Raw genomic sequence first — 17,409 nt, 5'->3', positions numbered from 1 at the left:
CAGGTAAAGTTTCTTGTAAATGCCAATAGCCTAGTGAGATGAATAAAATTGGGGCTATGTGAGAAGCATATTGTATTTACTTGCATGTATTTCTGCTCAACCAACAGGGGAGATTACTCTAGACTGGTTTGCTTTGATTCACACATGAATGTTTTACACTAACCTTATTCTTGAATGGGATAGGTGTATGGAAATACAGTTAACATTTAGAGGAGATAAATGCATGGAAATATGGTAATGTTAAAAAAGAATTTTACCAACTAAGAAATAAAGCTATAAAAATATAATTTACTTCTATATCACAAAATACTTTTGTGTGATTATGAACATCTATGTTTTCTGTTTTTATTACTGTTTTGTTGGGTGGGGATAATTTTCACCAATCACAGATTTGTTGTATCAGTAACAGTAAATTTTTTATTTATAGTTTAATTAGGTTTTTTATTTGATAAAAAAATTATTAGGACGGGCAAGAAAATCCTGATCTTGGTGAATAAGTTACTTTATTTGAGGGTTTTGTATTTTCAGATATCCAGGAACGACGTTTATGGATCACATTCTTCGATATCAAGCTGATCCAGATGTCAAACTCATTATTCTTCTTGGCGAGGTTTGTTTTAAATGTGAAGCATTTGTGTACAAAGCAACTGTTACAGTAATTTGGCTTTTTGCATCCATTTGTGTTGTTGTCATTATATATCTGTATATCACCATTCTGTATATGAATCTTTTGTGTGGCGGATTAGCATAGGAGGAATATGAATATATTTTGGAAATAATTACAAATCAGTGTGATTTTAAATACAACTTTATCAATGTTTAAAAAAAAAAAGATTGATCTCTCCAAACAAGGTTTTTTTGGTATATGGTATCATACTAACTTGTATATCATTAAATAAATATGCTATAAAATGTTGGGTGGGGGAGAGCATGCATCTAAATTTCACATTGTTTTTGCCCAAATTTAAGTCGCAAAATTTATACAGTGCATTATTTTCATTGCAGATAGCAATGGCTGTTTGCAAACTTTACTCATCACATACATGCACTAAGGTGCCTATTCATGAAAAAAACATGTCACAATAATAATATTAATCTGGTTTCCAGTATTTCATTCTGACATTGATCCACCTCAAATAAAATAATATCATGTAATTCATCGTATGATACTTGACATGGGTAATACCATTTGTATGAAACGTGTACATATATGTAGTATTTGATGTATTGCATCCTGACATGAAGATTATTTACTGTGTTTTCCAGGTTGGTGGAACTGAAGAATACCAGCTGATGAATGCAATGAAGGACAAGAAAGTTAACAAGCCGGTTGTTGCGTGGTGTATAGGAACATGTGCCAAAATGTTCACCTCAGAGGTATGTATGTTACTTGATGGACATCTTTATAGACTCGAGTTAATTAATTTATCAGTGCTTGTTCTGTATTTTTTAGCTTTGTATTCCAGTCCGTACACAGAAACCATCTAGATGATAAAATAATGTGGTACAGGATGACATAATGTATATATGGGGCTGGATGTAGCCCAGTGGTAAAGCATCTGCTCGATGCACGGTCGGTCTGGGATCGATTCCAGTCTGTAGGCCCATTGGGCTATTTCTCGCTCCAGCCAGTGCACCATGATAAGCATATCAAAGGCTGTGGTATGTGTTATCCTGTCTGTGGGATGGTGCATATAAAAAATCCCTTGCTAATCGAAAAGAGTAGCCCATGAAGTGGTGACAGCGGGCTTCCTCTCTCAATATCTGTGTGGTCCTTAACCATATGTCTGACGCCATATAACCATAAATGAAATGTGTTGAGTGCATCGTTAAATAATATATTTCCTTCCTTCCTTTAATATATATATATATATATATCTATATCTATATCTATATATATATATATATATATATATACTCAACAAAATTAATTAAGGGCCAGTTGACTTTTGAAAATGTTATGCTAATGTCATATTATTTAACAGGTTTTGATAATAAATGACTTTTAAACATTGTTGCATTAAAAGTTGACCCATGATGCTTGTAAAAATGTTGCACACTGGTTGTTATATTTTTTGATACATGTACCTTTATGAAAACTTCTGAAATGTGTTTATTAATTGGTTCATAACAATACTTGTAATTTTGTTCACTCTAAATTGTTGTTTAAATCATTTTAAGAATATGCCACAACATCAACACCTAGAATTTATATTTTCTTTTTACCACATTTAAAGAAAAATGCTGGAAATATCTACCGTCCCCTACCATATATTGCTGTGTATTAGCCAACTCCATGGATAAGCTGAACTCTTAGTTTGATCCTAAGTATGTACTGCAAAATGATTGGCGTCATGTATAAGCCGAATCAGCTTTTGTCAAATAATAGACATGGATGAATTCGTAAAAAAAAAATTGCTGACCAATTCATTATTTATTTCTTTTTAAAATCAAACCAATGATTTTGGTGAACATGTCAAAATGCAAATGACCTGGGCTTGTCTCATTCTGTTGTTATTGTTGTCTTGCTGTAATCAATGTAGGCCCATTTCGATAGTGTCGTGAGAGGTGTGTTCAGCAGGGCCGGCCATATCCCAAATTTTCAGTTACCAGCCGGGCAAGTCATTCACAAATTTAACTTGCCCACACAAAAATTAACCTGTCCCAAAACATAAGCAGTTTAAATGAAAATTTTATTTCAATGAAAACAATTAGAACTCTCTGTAAATTCATAGAATGCAGTCTGCGCTGCAGGTTGGCTTCAGGCAGCTTCACACCTCTCCAGCAGCCAAATCTACCATCCTCTCTTCCTCGTCTTCATCATCTTCCTTGTCCTCTTTGAAAGGAACTGGCTCAAGATCTGACTCCTTGATCCTTGCATCTTCAGTCAAGTGTGAGGAAGGATTCTCTGGTTGACTTGTAGCTGATGGGGGAGGAGGTGGGGAAGGGGGTCATAACAGATGAGTGTACCAAAGAGATTTTATTTATATAATGTTTGTTTTTTTAAAGTATACCCCTCTATTTTTCAGAATGAATTTTACTTGTATAATGCAGGACATTGCATTTCAGGACAATTAATTTTCAAAATGTTCAGGTGGAGTATACCCTCAGTTTTTCTTAGAAATTCTGGCGTTTGGCGGACACACAGACTCAGTTGGAGACTGCTTAGATCCCGATACAAATTTGCCTGCACACACGCCTACTCACTGTTCTTTAACATTTAGTCAATTAAATGTTAATTAATGTACATTTAATACATCAATTTAATTGGTAAACAAATTCGAAAATTTGCAGATGGACAGCCTAGTTTCGTAATAAGAAACGCTACAGTATACTACAATGGTGAAAAACCGACCGTGCGGTGGGGATTCCCTGACCTCGTTTGATGTCACACATGTGTTTCACAAGTTCACATAGATAAAGCGAAAACTAACTTTACAAAAAGTCTACTTATCCATTTTAGTAACGTGTTAGATCGTAACGTTCTAAACAGTTTTTTCCCAATCCTTCAACATTTTTGGCAATTTACTTCACAAACACCGACATGAAATACTGTGATTTACGAATAAAGGTCTAATTTCTTAAATTCCTTCTAAAAGGATAGTGGCTTATTCAAAGATGTGGGCCTACTTCCGGTCAAATACAATACTCGATATAATAATCATGGCTTTGAAATGACGGGCGATGTTTGCTGCAGATTACAGAATTACATAAATCGCAAGTGTACAAATGGGATAAACAGGCAGTTTGTGTTCTGAAATTTCCGTTGCTCAGCAGACAATTGAATTGTACATTTTCACCCATCTGGGGCGAGCGGACGAGTACTTTTGGCCAGCCCTGTTCAGAAAGGCGAGCACTCGAAATCATTTGTCTTATAGTGAGTTTGTGCCTAATGTTAAATGACTGACAGAACACAATCTTACCAGTCAAACTATTCACAAGTGCCTACCCTGCTAAACACACCACTGTCAGTGTCACACTGACGGTGTAAATATAATTAGCACTAATAAAATATTGTAACAAAGGACCAAATGCTGAACATGGTATTAAAATTATTATTCATATGTAATGGATGCAATTTGATTTATAAATATTTTTCACATGTATTTGTCACAAGTAAATTAAATACAGAATTAAACACATAAATTAAACACATTTGTTAAAATGTCAATATCATTGTCTGATTAATTGGTCAGTCACTTGAACTGTCGTCAGAAGGTAGATTGGTTGCTCTAAAGCCGTTAAATTCAGAATCAGAATCCAGTACAAGATAGCTTCATCTACAATGTTGTCATAGTAGTCGGACATTTCTGTTTCTTTGGTGTTTTCGCTGACATAGTTGCCACAGTTTCTGGTGCTATGTTCTGGTCTGCCTTCAACCAGTGCTCGGAAAAGAGCACATAATCGTTTGATCTGTCCATTGGGTTTGAAATTCCCATCTTCAGAAAACTGTATGCAACCATCACACTTGGTATCTGGTCCCACGCGTCCTTCACCCACTGGACGTCAGTGGGGAAGGGTGCTCTGCGTCTGCTGCCAGTTTTGGTCACCATCCACTCATTCCAAACATTTCTTGCATTAGACTTGAACAGCTTGTTCAAGCTGACATTCAGAGGTTGCAATACTAACATACATCCACCCGGAATGATAGCATGTCGAATATGCATCTCTTTTAACTTTGTTTTCACGGACTCGGTCAGATGGGCACAGAATATGTCCCAGACAAGGAGTGACCTACAGCATTGTGGATCACCAGGCCTCATCATCCACACATCTTCCAACCACTGGAGAATGAGCAACTCATTCATCCACCCTTTCCCATTTACATCAATTACAACACCTTTTGGGAACTTATCTTTGGGCATCGTCTTTCTTTTAATAATCACCAATGCCTTCAGTTAGGTCCCGTCAGCCATACATGCAAGGACCGCTGTCTTCACCTGAACCATGTGGGCTCCCTTTCTATCTATCATTCTGATATCCAAGTTCATGAGTGTCTCACCAAAATTCTCTATCTATCCCACTTAAAACTCTAATCGATTTCTTTCCTTTATTACAATCTTGTGAAACAATTGATTTTGTTGTCGACTTCAACTAGTAGCTTCTGAGCAATATGTGTTCTCTAATGCAGTACCAAGTTATTTCTATCGATAAAGGTTGAACACCATTTCTGGATGCCATTGAATGTATTGGGGAAATAATTTCTAGGTCTGTCCTAGTCTTGCATATGTACATGGCTTACTGTCTTATTATCATACATGTAACGATGTTACCACACTGTCATTGTTCGCTGACCCAGGGGTGCTAGAACTTCTTCGGGTGGCAGATTTGATGATACGGATTATCGTCTAGGCTTCTTCGTCTTCAGCATTTCAGCAATTGATGCTTTGTCTCTTTTTTTTGTCAGTTCCGTACTTGTTTTTTATTTATGTCAAAATCTTGAGCAGCTGCACAGTTGTTCATTTCAACAAACTGAATAACCCATAGTTTAAAGCAGGCATCGTATGTCAATCTTTATCGTTTGGAACTCATGGTACTGCGTGACAGTATAAGTGAGAATCGTTGTGTCCAGAGACATTCATTTCATTTCAATTTATTTTCGTGTTTATATCCAATTAAGGTTCAAGCATGCTGTCCTTGGCACACACCTCAGCTATATGGGCTGTCTGTCCAGGACAGTGAGTTAGTTGTTAGTGGGAGAGAAGAGGGTATAGTGGTCTTACACTTACCCACTGAGTCATTAAAACTCACTCTGGGTGGAAGCTGGTACTGGGCTGCGAACCCTGTACCTACCGGCCTTATTGTCTAATGGCTTAATCACGACACCACCAAGGCCGGTACATTCATTTCATTTATAATTATTTTCATACTTCTATTCAATTAAGGTTCAAGCACGCTGTCCTGGATACACATATGAGCTATCCTGACTGTCTGTTCAGGACATATTATTTTCTGTTATGGAATCTGTTCAGTCTGAATCTCTAGTGTATGAATACAGGTAGCTCTGTTATAACACAGGTCCAGTTCGGCCATGCTGGAGCTTGTGCTAATGCATCATCTGAGACGGCAGGGGCTAAAAATGCAGCTCTGAAGGAAGCCGGTGCCATTGTACCAAAGAGTTTTGACGAGCTGGGCACTTCCATCAAGTGAGTGGCTTTAGTCATACATAGGCACATTGTTAGGAAGGAACGTCAGGGCTCGAAACTTGCCAAAAAATATCGTGGCCTAAAAAATAATAATGGATGTTGGCAAATTAAGGTAAGCGAACCATGAACCACGAGCAAGATTTTAATGTGGAATAAATATATGCAATACAAATATTAATAGTGTCTCATATGTTATAGCTCTGAGGAAGATTGCCCAAATAATATTATTTGGGCAACTAACGCCATTATTTTTTAAATATTTAAGTCGCCCATACAGGACAGTGGTCGCATTTGGCGACCTGGCCACAGGCCGTTTCGAGCCAGAACGTTTAGGCTATATCAAAGTTGCTAAATGGCAGTTACCCAGCTAAATAGTTTATAAACTTTTGCTTTAAAATATAAACATTATAATTTAATAATTTAAAAGTAGAAATAACATTATTTGATAATGTTTAGTGGAATAGTTTTGAGAAATTGTTTAAAGATGGAATTGTTATGCTTTTAAATTTGTTATCCATTCTTTACATATAGGAATAAATTGATTTATTTGGAGTCAGGCTTATGCTTGCTAAATAAGTATGATCGTACTGAAATGTCACAGATATTCTTTCAAAATATATTGTAAGCCAAAGGTTTATTTCATGCCTTAGTTATCGAAATATATATATTTTTTTTTAAATTTAATCAGAGAGGAGTATGACAAATTGGTTGCCAGTGGCGTCATCGTTCCCCAACCAGAACAGGCTCCTCCCACTGTCCCCATGGACTACAACTGGGCTAGAGTAAGTATTGGTTATCGCACATGTCAGTTCTTTACATTTGTCTGAAACGAAAAAGAAACTTTAAGGGTTCTCATAACACTGGATTAATATAGATTATCAGGTTACTACATTTTGATATCGTTATTTGGCGAGGTTTAGATAATGGTGCAATAGACAAGCTGCAGTGAGCTTGTTACACTGTTAACCTTTAGACTACTGGATTATTTTTTGACAAAAACCATGTTGAGTGGGTACAAGTTTATAATTTTTACTCAGATATATTCACTTAAATAATTTATAAATACATAAAATAAAGTTCATATTTGAGTCGGTAAGTATTATTTTCGTCGGTTTTTATAATTTTAATGATATTTTTAGATCAGTTAATGTTGACTAAAATTAGGCAAAAAGTCGAAAAAGTTGCATTTACTTAACAGCATTTATGGCCAGCTGTCCAGTATTTATGTCTGTTATTCCCGATAACAGTGGTTTTCTGACCAGAATTTTTTTTTTTAAACGAACTACGATTCATATCCCAATATTAGGTGATTTTCGTTGTTGGTAAAACGATCAAATTTATTATCAAATTAGCTGTCACAATCAGCTATCGATCCCTGAAAATGACCGCCATTGTTGTCAAGCGAAAATACCTGAAGAAAACCTCTTTTTCAACTCAAAATTACAAGTTATTTTCCAAAGAAAAAGAAAATCTAATGATAAGGAAGCTGGGTTGATTTCTGTTTCCTGTTATACAAGTCTTTCCGATGAGTGTCGTGCAAAACGACGGGAAATATGAATTGGGGAATGCACTGTATACAGTGTTCAGTATGTCGACTGGCGTGACGTCGGATATTTTGCCTGCAGTAGTCAGAAGGTTAATAAACAAAGCGTAATAACCACAATATCAAAACAGTGTAATCTGATCTCTTTTTATTTTTATTATGCAACCCCTTTCAAGCTATATTCCATAGAAATGTTTAAAAATAAAGACTGCAAAAATCTGAAATGATAAATTGAGAATGCAGATGTTATATTTAAATGCATGTATTTCAAACACCATGTGGATTTTGTGCAATTTCTTTGAAGATAAAATACAAAAGGATAATGCCCGTATCTTGTCAGTGATTAAATGTGTGATTTGTTGCAGGAGCTTGGTTTGATCCGCAAGCCCGCATCGTTCATGACCAGCATCTGTGACGAGCGCGGCCAGGAGCTGCTGTACGCCGGGATCCCCATCACGGACATTTTTAAAGAAGACATGGGCATTGGAGGGGTTCTCAGTCTGCTGTGGTTCCAGAGAAGGTACTGTGTGCCATTAGTTTTACACATTAGTAGCTAAATTAATGTATTCTTTGTGCTGGGGTGTTGTTAAACATTCATTCATTTTTGTTTGACACGTAATAGCCAGTGTACATGTACATCATTCTACATTATAACACACATCAGAAACCATATGATAGAATCTAAATCCAAATAAATGAATATTTAACAACCCCCCAGCACAAAGATTACATGTACATAAATTCTTCAATAAAAACAATTAATGAACTTGAGACATACTCAACACACAGAAGCTGTCAATTTTGCCATCCAGTTGGAATGTTCATTTAGAGGTGTGATGTCACAAGAGTGCGTGTGAGATGTAAATACATGTATGTAGATATGATATATGACATTAATTACTCTAGTAGTAACTCATATCGTGAAAAATACTTCTTTTTTTTTTTTTTTTTTACTGAGAAATTATCACTCAGTGATAATTGAGCACTTTTTGTCTTACTAAACAGTGACCTGAGTGAGTGCTCCGCAAGGCTCAATGGGTAGGTGTAAACCACTTGCACCGACCAGTGATCCATAACTGGTTCAACAAAGGCCATGGTTTGTGCTATCCTGCCTGTGGGAAGCGCAAATAAAAGATCCCTTGCTGCTAATCGGGTTTGGAGTCTGTATCTGGATTAAAAATCCCATGCCTCGACTGGGATCCAAACCCAGTACCTACCAGCCTGTAGACCGATGGCCTAACCACGACGCCACTGAGGCCGGTCTATGGAATTGAATGCAACCACAGTCAACAGATGTGGGGGGTTCCTCCCTCAGAAAGAAAATGGGTTAAGTTTAGGGTTAGGATTAAGAAAATCATACAGTAATGATAAGAGTAACTAATTTTGTCAAAAAGTTAACTTAAAAAATAAATTCTGCAAAAATATTTGGGTATGGTACCATACCCATTTTACTCTCTGGCACAAACCCTGCACATTATTATTTTGTTCAATTGGTGATTTTATTTATCGTATTATTATTAACAAAAGTAAAATAACTTTTTTCACGTAATATTTTGTTTAAGCGGTGATTTTATTAATACATACTTCTACTTGTATTCCTTTTTGAATGTTTGCTTCTAAATATTTTCTATTTACAAGCTTTCTCCTTTTTAAAAATAAATATGTGATTTGCAAAACTGAAATGTTTTAGAAGTGATGGTTCTTTCAGAATAAATATTTTAATTTACTTGATATACTGTTGGTTGTAAATGACACATTTAATTTAATCATGAACAATTGTCGTAACTACAACTATTTAAGCAAATAACTAAAACACCTAATATGCTATAAATACCGCAAATATACAAAGAAATTGTAAATAGGTTCAGCTTTCATTGTCATTAAAACAAATTCGACATCTTAACTACTGATCAAGAAAAACAGTTTTCCTTCATTATCTCGGCTTTTTAAAAAATAATGTTTATGCATTTACGTCCTTCTGGCTCTCACGCGATGATTTCCTTCCTTCCTTCATAATAACTGTCAACTTGTTTATTATCCTCTTTTTACAGCACTTTATTTTGAGAAATATTAATAATAGAGAATATTACATGAAATGTTTCTATGACATTTTTATTCTGACCTTGCATTTTATCATTTACTGTTATCTTGGTAGGCAGGTAAAGCTCCTAAAATTTGTGCCTTAGACTTGTGTGCTTGAACCTTAATTGGATATGGTAACTAAATGTGACTTGTTTGTCACAACTTTATGGAAATTTTATTTTATTTAGAGTGTCAAGATTGACTCTAACATTAATGGCTATGCCCATGACCATATCATTCAATTGTTTGGTTATTGCATTGAAGATACATTGTTGTATTTTTAGGTTGCCAAGATACGCCACAAAGTTTATAGAGATGTGTCTGATGGTGACTGCTGACCACGGACCGGCTGTTTCCGGAGCTCATAACACCATAGTGTGCGCTAGAGCCGGCAAAGACCTCATATCAAGTCTGACATCAGGACTGCTAACTATAGTGAGTTAATGTGGTTTCTTCGTGGTCAGATCTTTATCACATGCAATTGTGTGTGCTTCCGTTTGGGCACAGTAAGTGTTTTTCATGGATTTGTTGCTTGGAAGTCCTTAAACATTCATTCAGTCACCCATACATGTACAAATATAGTTACCCAGCATTGTAGTAAAGGCAATGCCATTCCATGTTTGACTACATTTTATACCCAGTAGCCAGTGTGTATGTGTGTCTGTGTGTCTGTCTGTGTGTGTGTGTTTGTCCGTCCATCCTGGGTGGTGTGTGTGTCAAAAGGTGTGAAACATTCATTTATTAATTTTGAATGTTTGACTTGAATACAGAATGTCTTAATTTATTTTAATATGTACATTCTTGTTATTTCAGGGTGACAGGTTTGGTGGAGCGTTGGATGCTGCAGCCAAACAGTTCAGCGATGCGTACGACCTGGGATTGATTCCCATGGAGTTTGTCAACGACATGAGGAAGAAGGGAAAACTCATCATGGGAATTGGGCACCGAGTGAAATCTGTAAGTGTATTAAATAACAGTTTGTAATTCAGTTCAGTTTACAGGTCAGGTCATAGAGTTTGACGAGCACATTCAGAACAAGCTGTTATAGTGCACGGCTGTCATGGGTGCAGGTGTCGGACAGGAAAGGGTTTGGGGTGGGTGGGAGGAAGGAGTGCAAGAGAGCACCAACAGCACCCAAAAGTCATTATTATTATAGTTTAGTTAATTATTTTAACTAGTTTAATTAGTAAAGTTAGTTAGAGGCGGGGTTTTTTCTACAGTAAATAAAGATTGTTAAAACCAAATTTAAATTGTGTTATTCTCAAGTATTTTTAAGATACAGATATTGTGTGTGACAAATGTTTAAGAAAGTCACTAGCCCGCACAGAAGCTTTGGCTAGTACCCAATCTATTATAGTAATACAGCTGATAATTGCCACTAGCCCGCACAGAAGCTTTGGCTAGTACCCAATCTATTATAGTAATACAGCTGATAATTGCCACTAGCCCGAAAACAAAATTTACTAGCCGGGACCGAGGGCTAGTGGATTTGTCGAACCCTGAGTGACAGATATTCCAGCACCTGTTTTTGTGAAGCTACTGTATACGAAGCTACTTTATAGTAATTTATACACTGTAGTCATGCTCATCTTCAAATAGTTCCTGGTCATTGTATGTTTTTGTGAAGCTACTGTATACGAAGCTACTTTATAGTAATTTATACATTGTAGTCATGCTCATCTTCAAATAGTTCCTGGTCATTGTATGTTTTGTTCTTCAGATAAACAATCCAGACATGCGAGTGGTCATCCTGATGGACTATGTAAAGAAACACTTCCCGTCATCCCCGTTGTTAGACTATGCTTTAGAAGTGGAAAAAATAACCACATCTAAGGTAAGTCATCTGTAACTGATTTTCAGTCTCTTCCACACTGTTTGCCATTCATTTGATTGACTAAGTGGAGTTTATGTTTTTAAATTAATAATGCTTTGTATTTTTGGATGCTGATATATAATAATAAAGTTAGTCAGGATATGAGTTTGTATTAGAGAGATTTCATTATCTCGTCCAAGAACTGATCCAATGTGAAATGACTGACTTTCAGGATCTATGCCATCAGTTCAGATGTAATGGTTTTCAATCTTGATGTTGGCGTTTGGGAATCAAGTTCTGGATCTTAGTTGAGTTTCAGCATTTCATTTTGACATGATGTACAACACATATCAGATTTTAACTGAACTAAGTGTACTTATTTTAGTAATTCATTGAAAACTTGATAACAGATGTGCCATTAATTTTTTGTATATGTTCTTCGATGGTTCCTTTTGCCATTTATGTTGTACTCATTTCCTGATCCTGATCCTGTGTTGTGGATCAGTTCTGAGGCAGAATAATAGTTTCTAGCTCAGTCAGCCAGTAGAAAGGTGCCAGAAAGCCGTGCTAGAAAAACTGTCTAGCACACGTCCCCAGGATGGTAATACGCCATTTTTATTGGTTAATTGGTCTCGTTTAGGAGGTAGACGGCCATTGCCACCTGTTCATGACATCATTCCATAATCGAAGGTAGTACTTGACGTCACTTAATATGTAACACTGTATACATTCCTTCTAGTGACATAATATATATTAGTCAAGAGAAGGGTCGTGATGTCATGGTACAAAAATAAAATACAGTAATAGTTATACTAAAATTATAAGACTGATTTAACAAGAAAATAGTTTCTGACACTTGTCCTATAGTAGATTGTTTTTCTAACACTCGTCTTAAGAAAATCCATTGATTTTCTTGAGGCTTGTGTCAGAAAAAAACATCTGTAAAAGGACAAGTGCCAGAAACTATTATTCTGACACTCGTCCTTTTGTAGATGTAGAAAAACCATCTACAAAAGGACAAGTGCTAGAAATATTTTCTAATTCAACGATGCTTATAATTTTAGTATAATTATTATAAAATTTACTGCATTTTATTTTTGTACCGTGACGTCACTCCTCAGCTGATATATTACATCACTGAAAGGAATGCATTGAGCGTTACATATCACGTGACATCAGGTACTGTCCTTGTTTAGAGAATGACGTAATCAACAGGTAGGAACGGGATTCTACCTCCTAAGCGACGAGATCAATTGACCAATGAAAAGGGCGCATTACTGTCTTGGGGACATGTGCTACATGTAGATAGGTTTTCTAGCATGGCTTTCTGGCACCTTTCTACTGGTTGATTGAACTAGAATAACCTCTCTATTATTAATCAGTAATCCATACTACGTGGAATTTAATTTATTAATGGTAAAGTGAGGGTTACATTTGTTGTTTCCTTTATATATCTGTATACATGTAGCTAGCAATTGATTTTAAATCTAATGCGTGTGACTTCTAGTTCAGAAGAAAAACAGGTACATGAATTCCAGTATCACTGATTGGTACACCGAGGGATTCTCCTACAATTTAGTCAAAGTTCAAGTGTTTATTATGTGATTGTAAAGAAGAAGTATTTTTACTATTATTTGAAACCTTGCAGCAAAGTATTATGGAATGACAATTAAGATGATCAAGTGAAATGTCAGTTATATCATGTTTGTTCCTGGAATATTTAATAATACAAATACACTGTATAGTGATATGAAATCTTGTGTGTAGCTTTATCATGTTCTGTTACAGATCAGGGGCCTAATTCACAAAGCTCTCTTAGGCTCTGCCAGACAACAAAGCATCCTCTTTTCAAGTCTTTTAGCATTGCACTACGAGATCGCAAAGTTGCAAGAGTTTAGTGAAGTAGACCCCAGGTTTGACCTTTATGACCATTTACCCATTTTTCACAGAGTTATGGCCCTTGAACTTAGGAGATATGAACATTTGTTTTCAGACTTTGTGTTTGTTTTTCAGAAACCTAATCTGATATTGAATGTTGATGGCTTCATTGGTGTGGCATTTGTTGACCTGTTACGGAATTGTGGTTGTTTTACAAGGTGAGATGCTTATTCTATAACTTATTTCATATTATATTTTGTCCAGGATTGGTAACTATATGCCTTAGTCTAGATGCGTGTCCTGGAGATAGACAGACAGATATATACAGGACATGCAGGCATGTGGGAGGCATTTTATTTTCGTTCTTAAATGGTAACTACCAAACATTATGAAAACAGTAATTATTTTTGACCATGACTTCATTAAAAGAATGCGAAATATTAGTTATTACACATTCGTGTTTATCATTCATTCCTATAGATGATAGAAATCCAGATGCATTACTTTATTATTCCTTTAAAATAGCTGTCTTCCATTGATTTTGATTGTACATTATCGACTGCCATGGAAAATATTAACTAATTATTCCTAACAGACTAGATTATGAAATATTTCATTTGTTTTCATATGTGCATAAAGAAAATATAATATATTAGATATTACAGGCAAATTAAAAAATATAAGCATGAAAATAAGTTGAAATGAAAATGAGAAAAAGTCCAGAGAAATTATTTTCAGTTATTTCCCTTGTTAATTGTTTCACTATCTCCATCACTGAAGAGTTACATGACTGTTTGTTCCAGGGAGGAGTCCCAGGAATACATTGAGATTGGTACACTCAACGCGCTGTTTGTCCTCGGCCGCAGCATGGGCTTCATTGGCCACTACCTCGACCAGAAGCGACTGAAGCAGGGACTGTACCGACACCCGTGGGACGACATCTCCTACGTGATGCCGGAGACGCTGAATGAACCACAATAACTACCATAAAAACACCGGCATGATGGCGTAATTCCACAAACTATCTTAATATTAACTAAAAGTGTTCATTTGTATTTGTTAAAAAAGAAAAGAGACACAAGCTGTTTAATATTACATTTTTAGTATTTGTCAATAGGGAGCTACAATTGTGTGATATTCAAGTGTTAATGTGTATTGGTTAACAGGGAGACACAAGCTGTTTAATATTAAAGTGTTAGTATTTGTTAGCAGGGAGACACAAGCTGTTTAATATTAAAGTGTTAGTATGTGTTAACAGGGAGACAAAAGCTGTTTAATATTGAAGTGTTAGTATGTGTTAACAGGGAGACAAGCTGTTTAATATTAAAGTGTTAGTATTTGTTAACAGGGAGCCACACGCTGTTTAATACTAAAGTGTTAGTATTTGTTAACAGGGAGCCACACACTGTTTAATACTAAAGTGTTAGCATTTGTTAACAGGGAGCCACACGCTGTTTAATACTAAAGTGTTAGTATTTGTTAACAGGGACCCACAAGCTGTTGTAAGTAATGAATGTTAATTAAAGTGTTGATATAGGGTTTACTGGTTAACAGGGAGATATACACTGCTTTATGTTAAAGTGTTGATGTTTATTTGTTAACAGGGAGCCACAAACTGCCTAATATTAAAGTGTTAGTGTTTATTAATCCCATACCCTACTGTTACAGATCAAGTTTAACTTCCATGGTGATTTACCCATTTTTCATAGTTATTGTCCTTGAACTTAGCAGATCAAAAAATTTGTTTTCCGGACTTTTTTGCAATGCCTCAAGATAGTGATATAAAATCTTGTGTGTAGCTTTATCATGTTCCGTTACAAATCAGGTTTGACCTTCGTGGCCATTTACCCATTTTTCACAAAGTTAAGGCCCTTGAACTTAGGAGATATGAAAATTTGTTTTGACTAATTTTAGACTTTGCTTTTGAATGCCTGAAGATATTGAGATTAAAATTTGTATATAGCTTTATCCAAAATCAAGTTTAACTTCCATGGCAATTTACCCAGTTCTCACAGAGTTATGGCCCTGAACTTATGAGATAAGAAAATTTGTTGGGCCCGGTAGAACGCATGTTTGTTAATATTAATATTAAAGTGTCTGACAGTGTGCATTTGTTAACAGGAAGCCACAAGCTGTTTAATATTAATTAAAATAGTAATGTGTATTTAATTGTTAACAGGGAGCCACAAACTGTAATATTAAAGTGTTAGTGTGTATTTGTTAACAGGAAGCCACACACTGTCAGATATAAATATCAAAGTGTTACTAGTGTGCATTTATTAACAGCAGTAGCGGAGGTCCAGGGGTCCAGATCCCCCCCCCCCCCCTTTGAAAACTGACCATAACCTTTAAGGGGAAATGTGATTATAATAACTTTTTGTATAAAAGGAGAGAACAGTCATCACATTTGGACCCCCCCCCCCCCCCCCCTTTCAGAAATCTTGCATTCGTGCTTGAACAGGGAGATCTGTTAGAAATACAGTAAAATAATTATCGGAGATATTTCAGGGATGTCTTACATGTGTTGTAATTCCACAAAATGTTTAATATTAAAGTGTTGTGCATTTGTTAATAGGGATAATATTTAGTTAAAACTTTATTGTTAGTGAGTGATATTAACATACACTTTCACAAATGTTTTATAATGTTTTATTGAGGCCAATTAGATGTTAAAATTGTTATCACCGGTAATTTAGTAAGTGAATATTACACAGCTATTAAACTGTTTTTTAATGTTTTAAATGTAATGTCAGTTCATTTTTTTCCACAAAAAAACCCGCCAAAAAAACCTATCCGAATTATTAAGTTAGTGCGTGAAAGATTGTACTTCATAGGTTGTTTTATATTAAAGTGGTGTTGTGAAATGAAATTTGGCAGTGGAGGAAGTTGCACGTTAAAAGGGTTTTACAAACACATAGTACACGGTTGAGTTATTATGTTTCACAGACCGACCATGATGGGTAGAACTTTTCATTGTGAAAAAATAAGTTAAGATCCTATGATAGTATAGTAATTTAAAATTAATAGTGTTTTGAAATATGATGTATTTGTTTCAGAAACTTTTCCAGAGAAAACAAAAAATAAAATAAAAAATAACTAAATAAAAATAAAATGATTTGCCATTCATGTTATCAATTATATAAATTGATTACAGAGGGAGGAGATATAAATTATGTAGTATTCTTCATCAAGACAGAATTAATTAATTAAATGAATTCATGTTTAAAAAAGAAATACACAAATGCATTCATTCAGCAAATGGCATTTCGTTGCATCCCATCCTTGATTCACTCTCACTTCTCATATAGCAATTGCTGAAATACTCGATAGCTACATAAAGAAAGAAGTGTTTTATTTAACTACGCACTCAACACATTTTATTTTATGGTTATATGGCGTCAGACATATGGTTAAGGACCACACATTTTTTTAGAGGAAACCTGCTGTCACCACATAGGCTACTCTTTTACGACAGGCAGCAAGGGATCTTTTATTTGCGCTTCCCACATGCAGGATAACACAAACCATAGCCTTTGTTGAACCAGTTATGGATCACTGGTCGGTGCAAGTGGTTTACACCTACCCATTGAGCCTTGTGGAGCACTCACTCAGGGTTTGGAGTCGGTATCTAGATTAAAAATTCCATGCCTCGACTGGGATCTGAACCCAGTACCTACCAGCCTGTAGACCGATGGCCTGCCACGACGCTACTGAGGCCGGTCGATAGCTAGATAAACAGTAACACATGTAACCTTTCCCACACTATGAAGTACTTTGACGAGATAACTTTGATCTAATGGAACAAGTCTAGGAGTGTAAGGGTACTTTGTCATCAGGGTAGATATTACAGAAGGTATAAAGTTCATATTACGTGAATTTGGGTCGGACTGCACAATACCAGTAGTACTCAATTGAATGTTGTTTAGGTAATAATAAACTTTGTCAGG

At 35.7% G+C, this 17,409-nt stretch overlaps 1 protein-coding gene across 3 annotated transcripts in view; it reads left to right on the top strand.

Moving 5' to 3' along the window:
* LOC121381892 (ATP-citrate synthase-like) overlaps positions 1-16,922 on the top strand; it is a 57,251-nt gene extending 40,329 nt beyond the window's left edge. For all 3 annotated transcript variants that reach the window (XM_041511289.1, XM_041511291.1, XM_041511288.1), the window contains 10 exons: positions 529-610; positions 1,267-1,377; positions 6,019-6,146; positions 6,835-6,928; positions 8,055-8,209; positions 10,056-10,206; positions 10,585-10,728; positions 11,492-11,605; positions 13,598-13,680; positions 14,266-16,922. In XM_041511289.1, the coding sequence (XP_041367223.1) occupies positions 529-610; positions 1,267-1,377; positions 6,019-6,146; positions 6,835-6,928; positions 8,055-8,209; positions 10,056-10,206; positions 10,585-10,728; positions 11,492-11,605; positions 13,598-13,680; positions 14,266-14,443 (1,240 nt within the window). In that variant the 3' untranslated portion in view covers positions 14,444-16,922. The remainder of the gene's footprint in view (positions 1-528; positions 611-1,266; positions 1,378-6,018; positions 6,147-6,834; positions 6,929-8,054; positions 8,210-10,055; positions 10,207-10,584; positions 10,729-11,491; positions 11,606-13,597; positions 13,681-14,265) is intronic.
* The last annotated feature ends 487 nt before the right edge of the window (positions 16,923-17,409 follow it).

The sequence above is a fragment of the Gigantopelta aegis genome, chromosome 9 (genome assembly GCF_016097555.1).
Source record: "Gigantopelta aegis isolate Gae_Host chromosome 9, Gae_host_genome, whole genome shotgun sequence".
In the NCBI taxonomy this organism is placed as follows: domain Eukaryota; kingdom Metazoa; phylum Mollusca; class Gastropoda; order Neomphalida; family Peltospiridae; genus Gigantopelta; species Gigantopelta aegis.
This window is presented reverse-complemented; position numbering and strand designations above follow the sequence as displayed.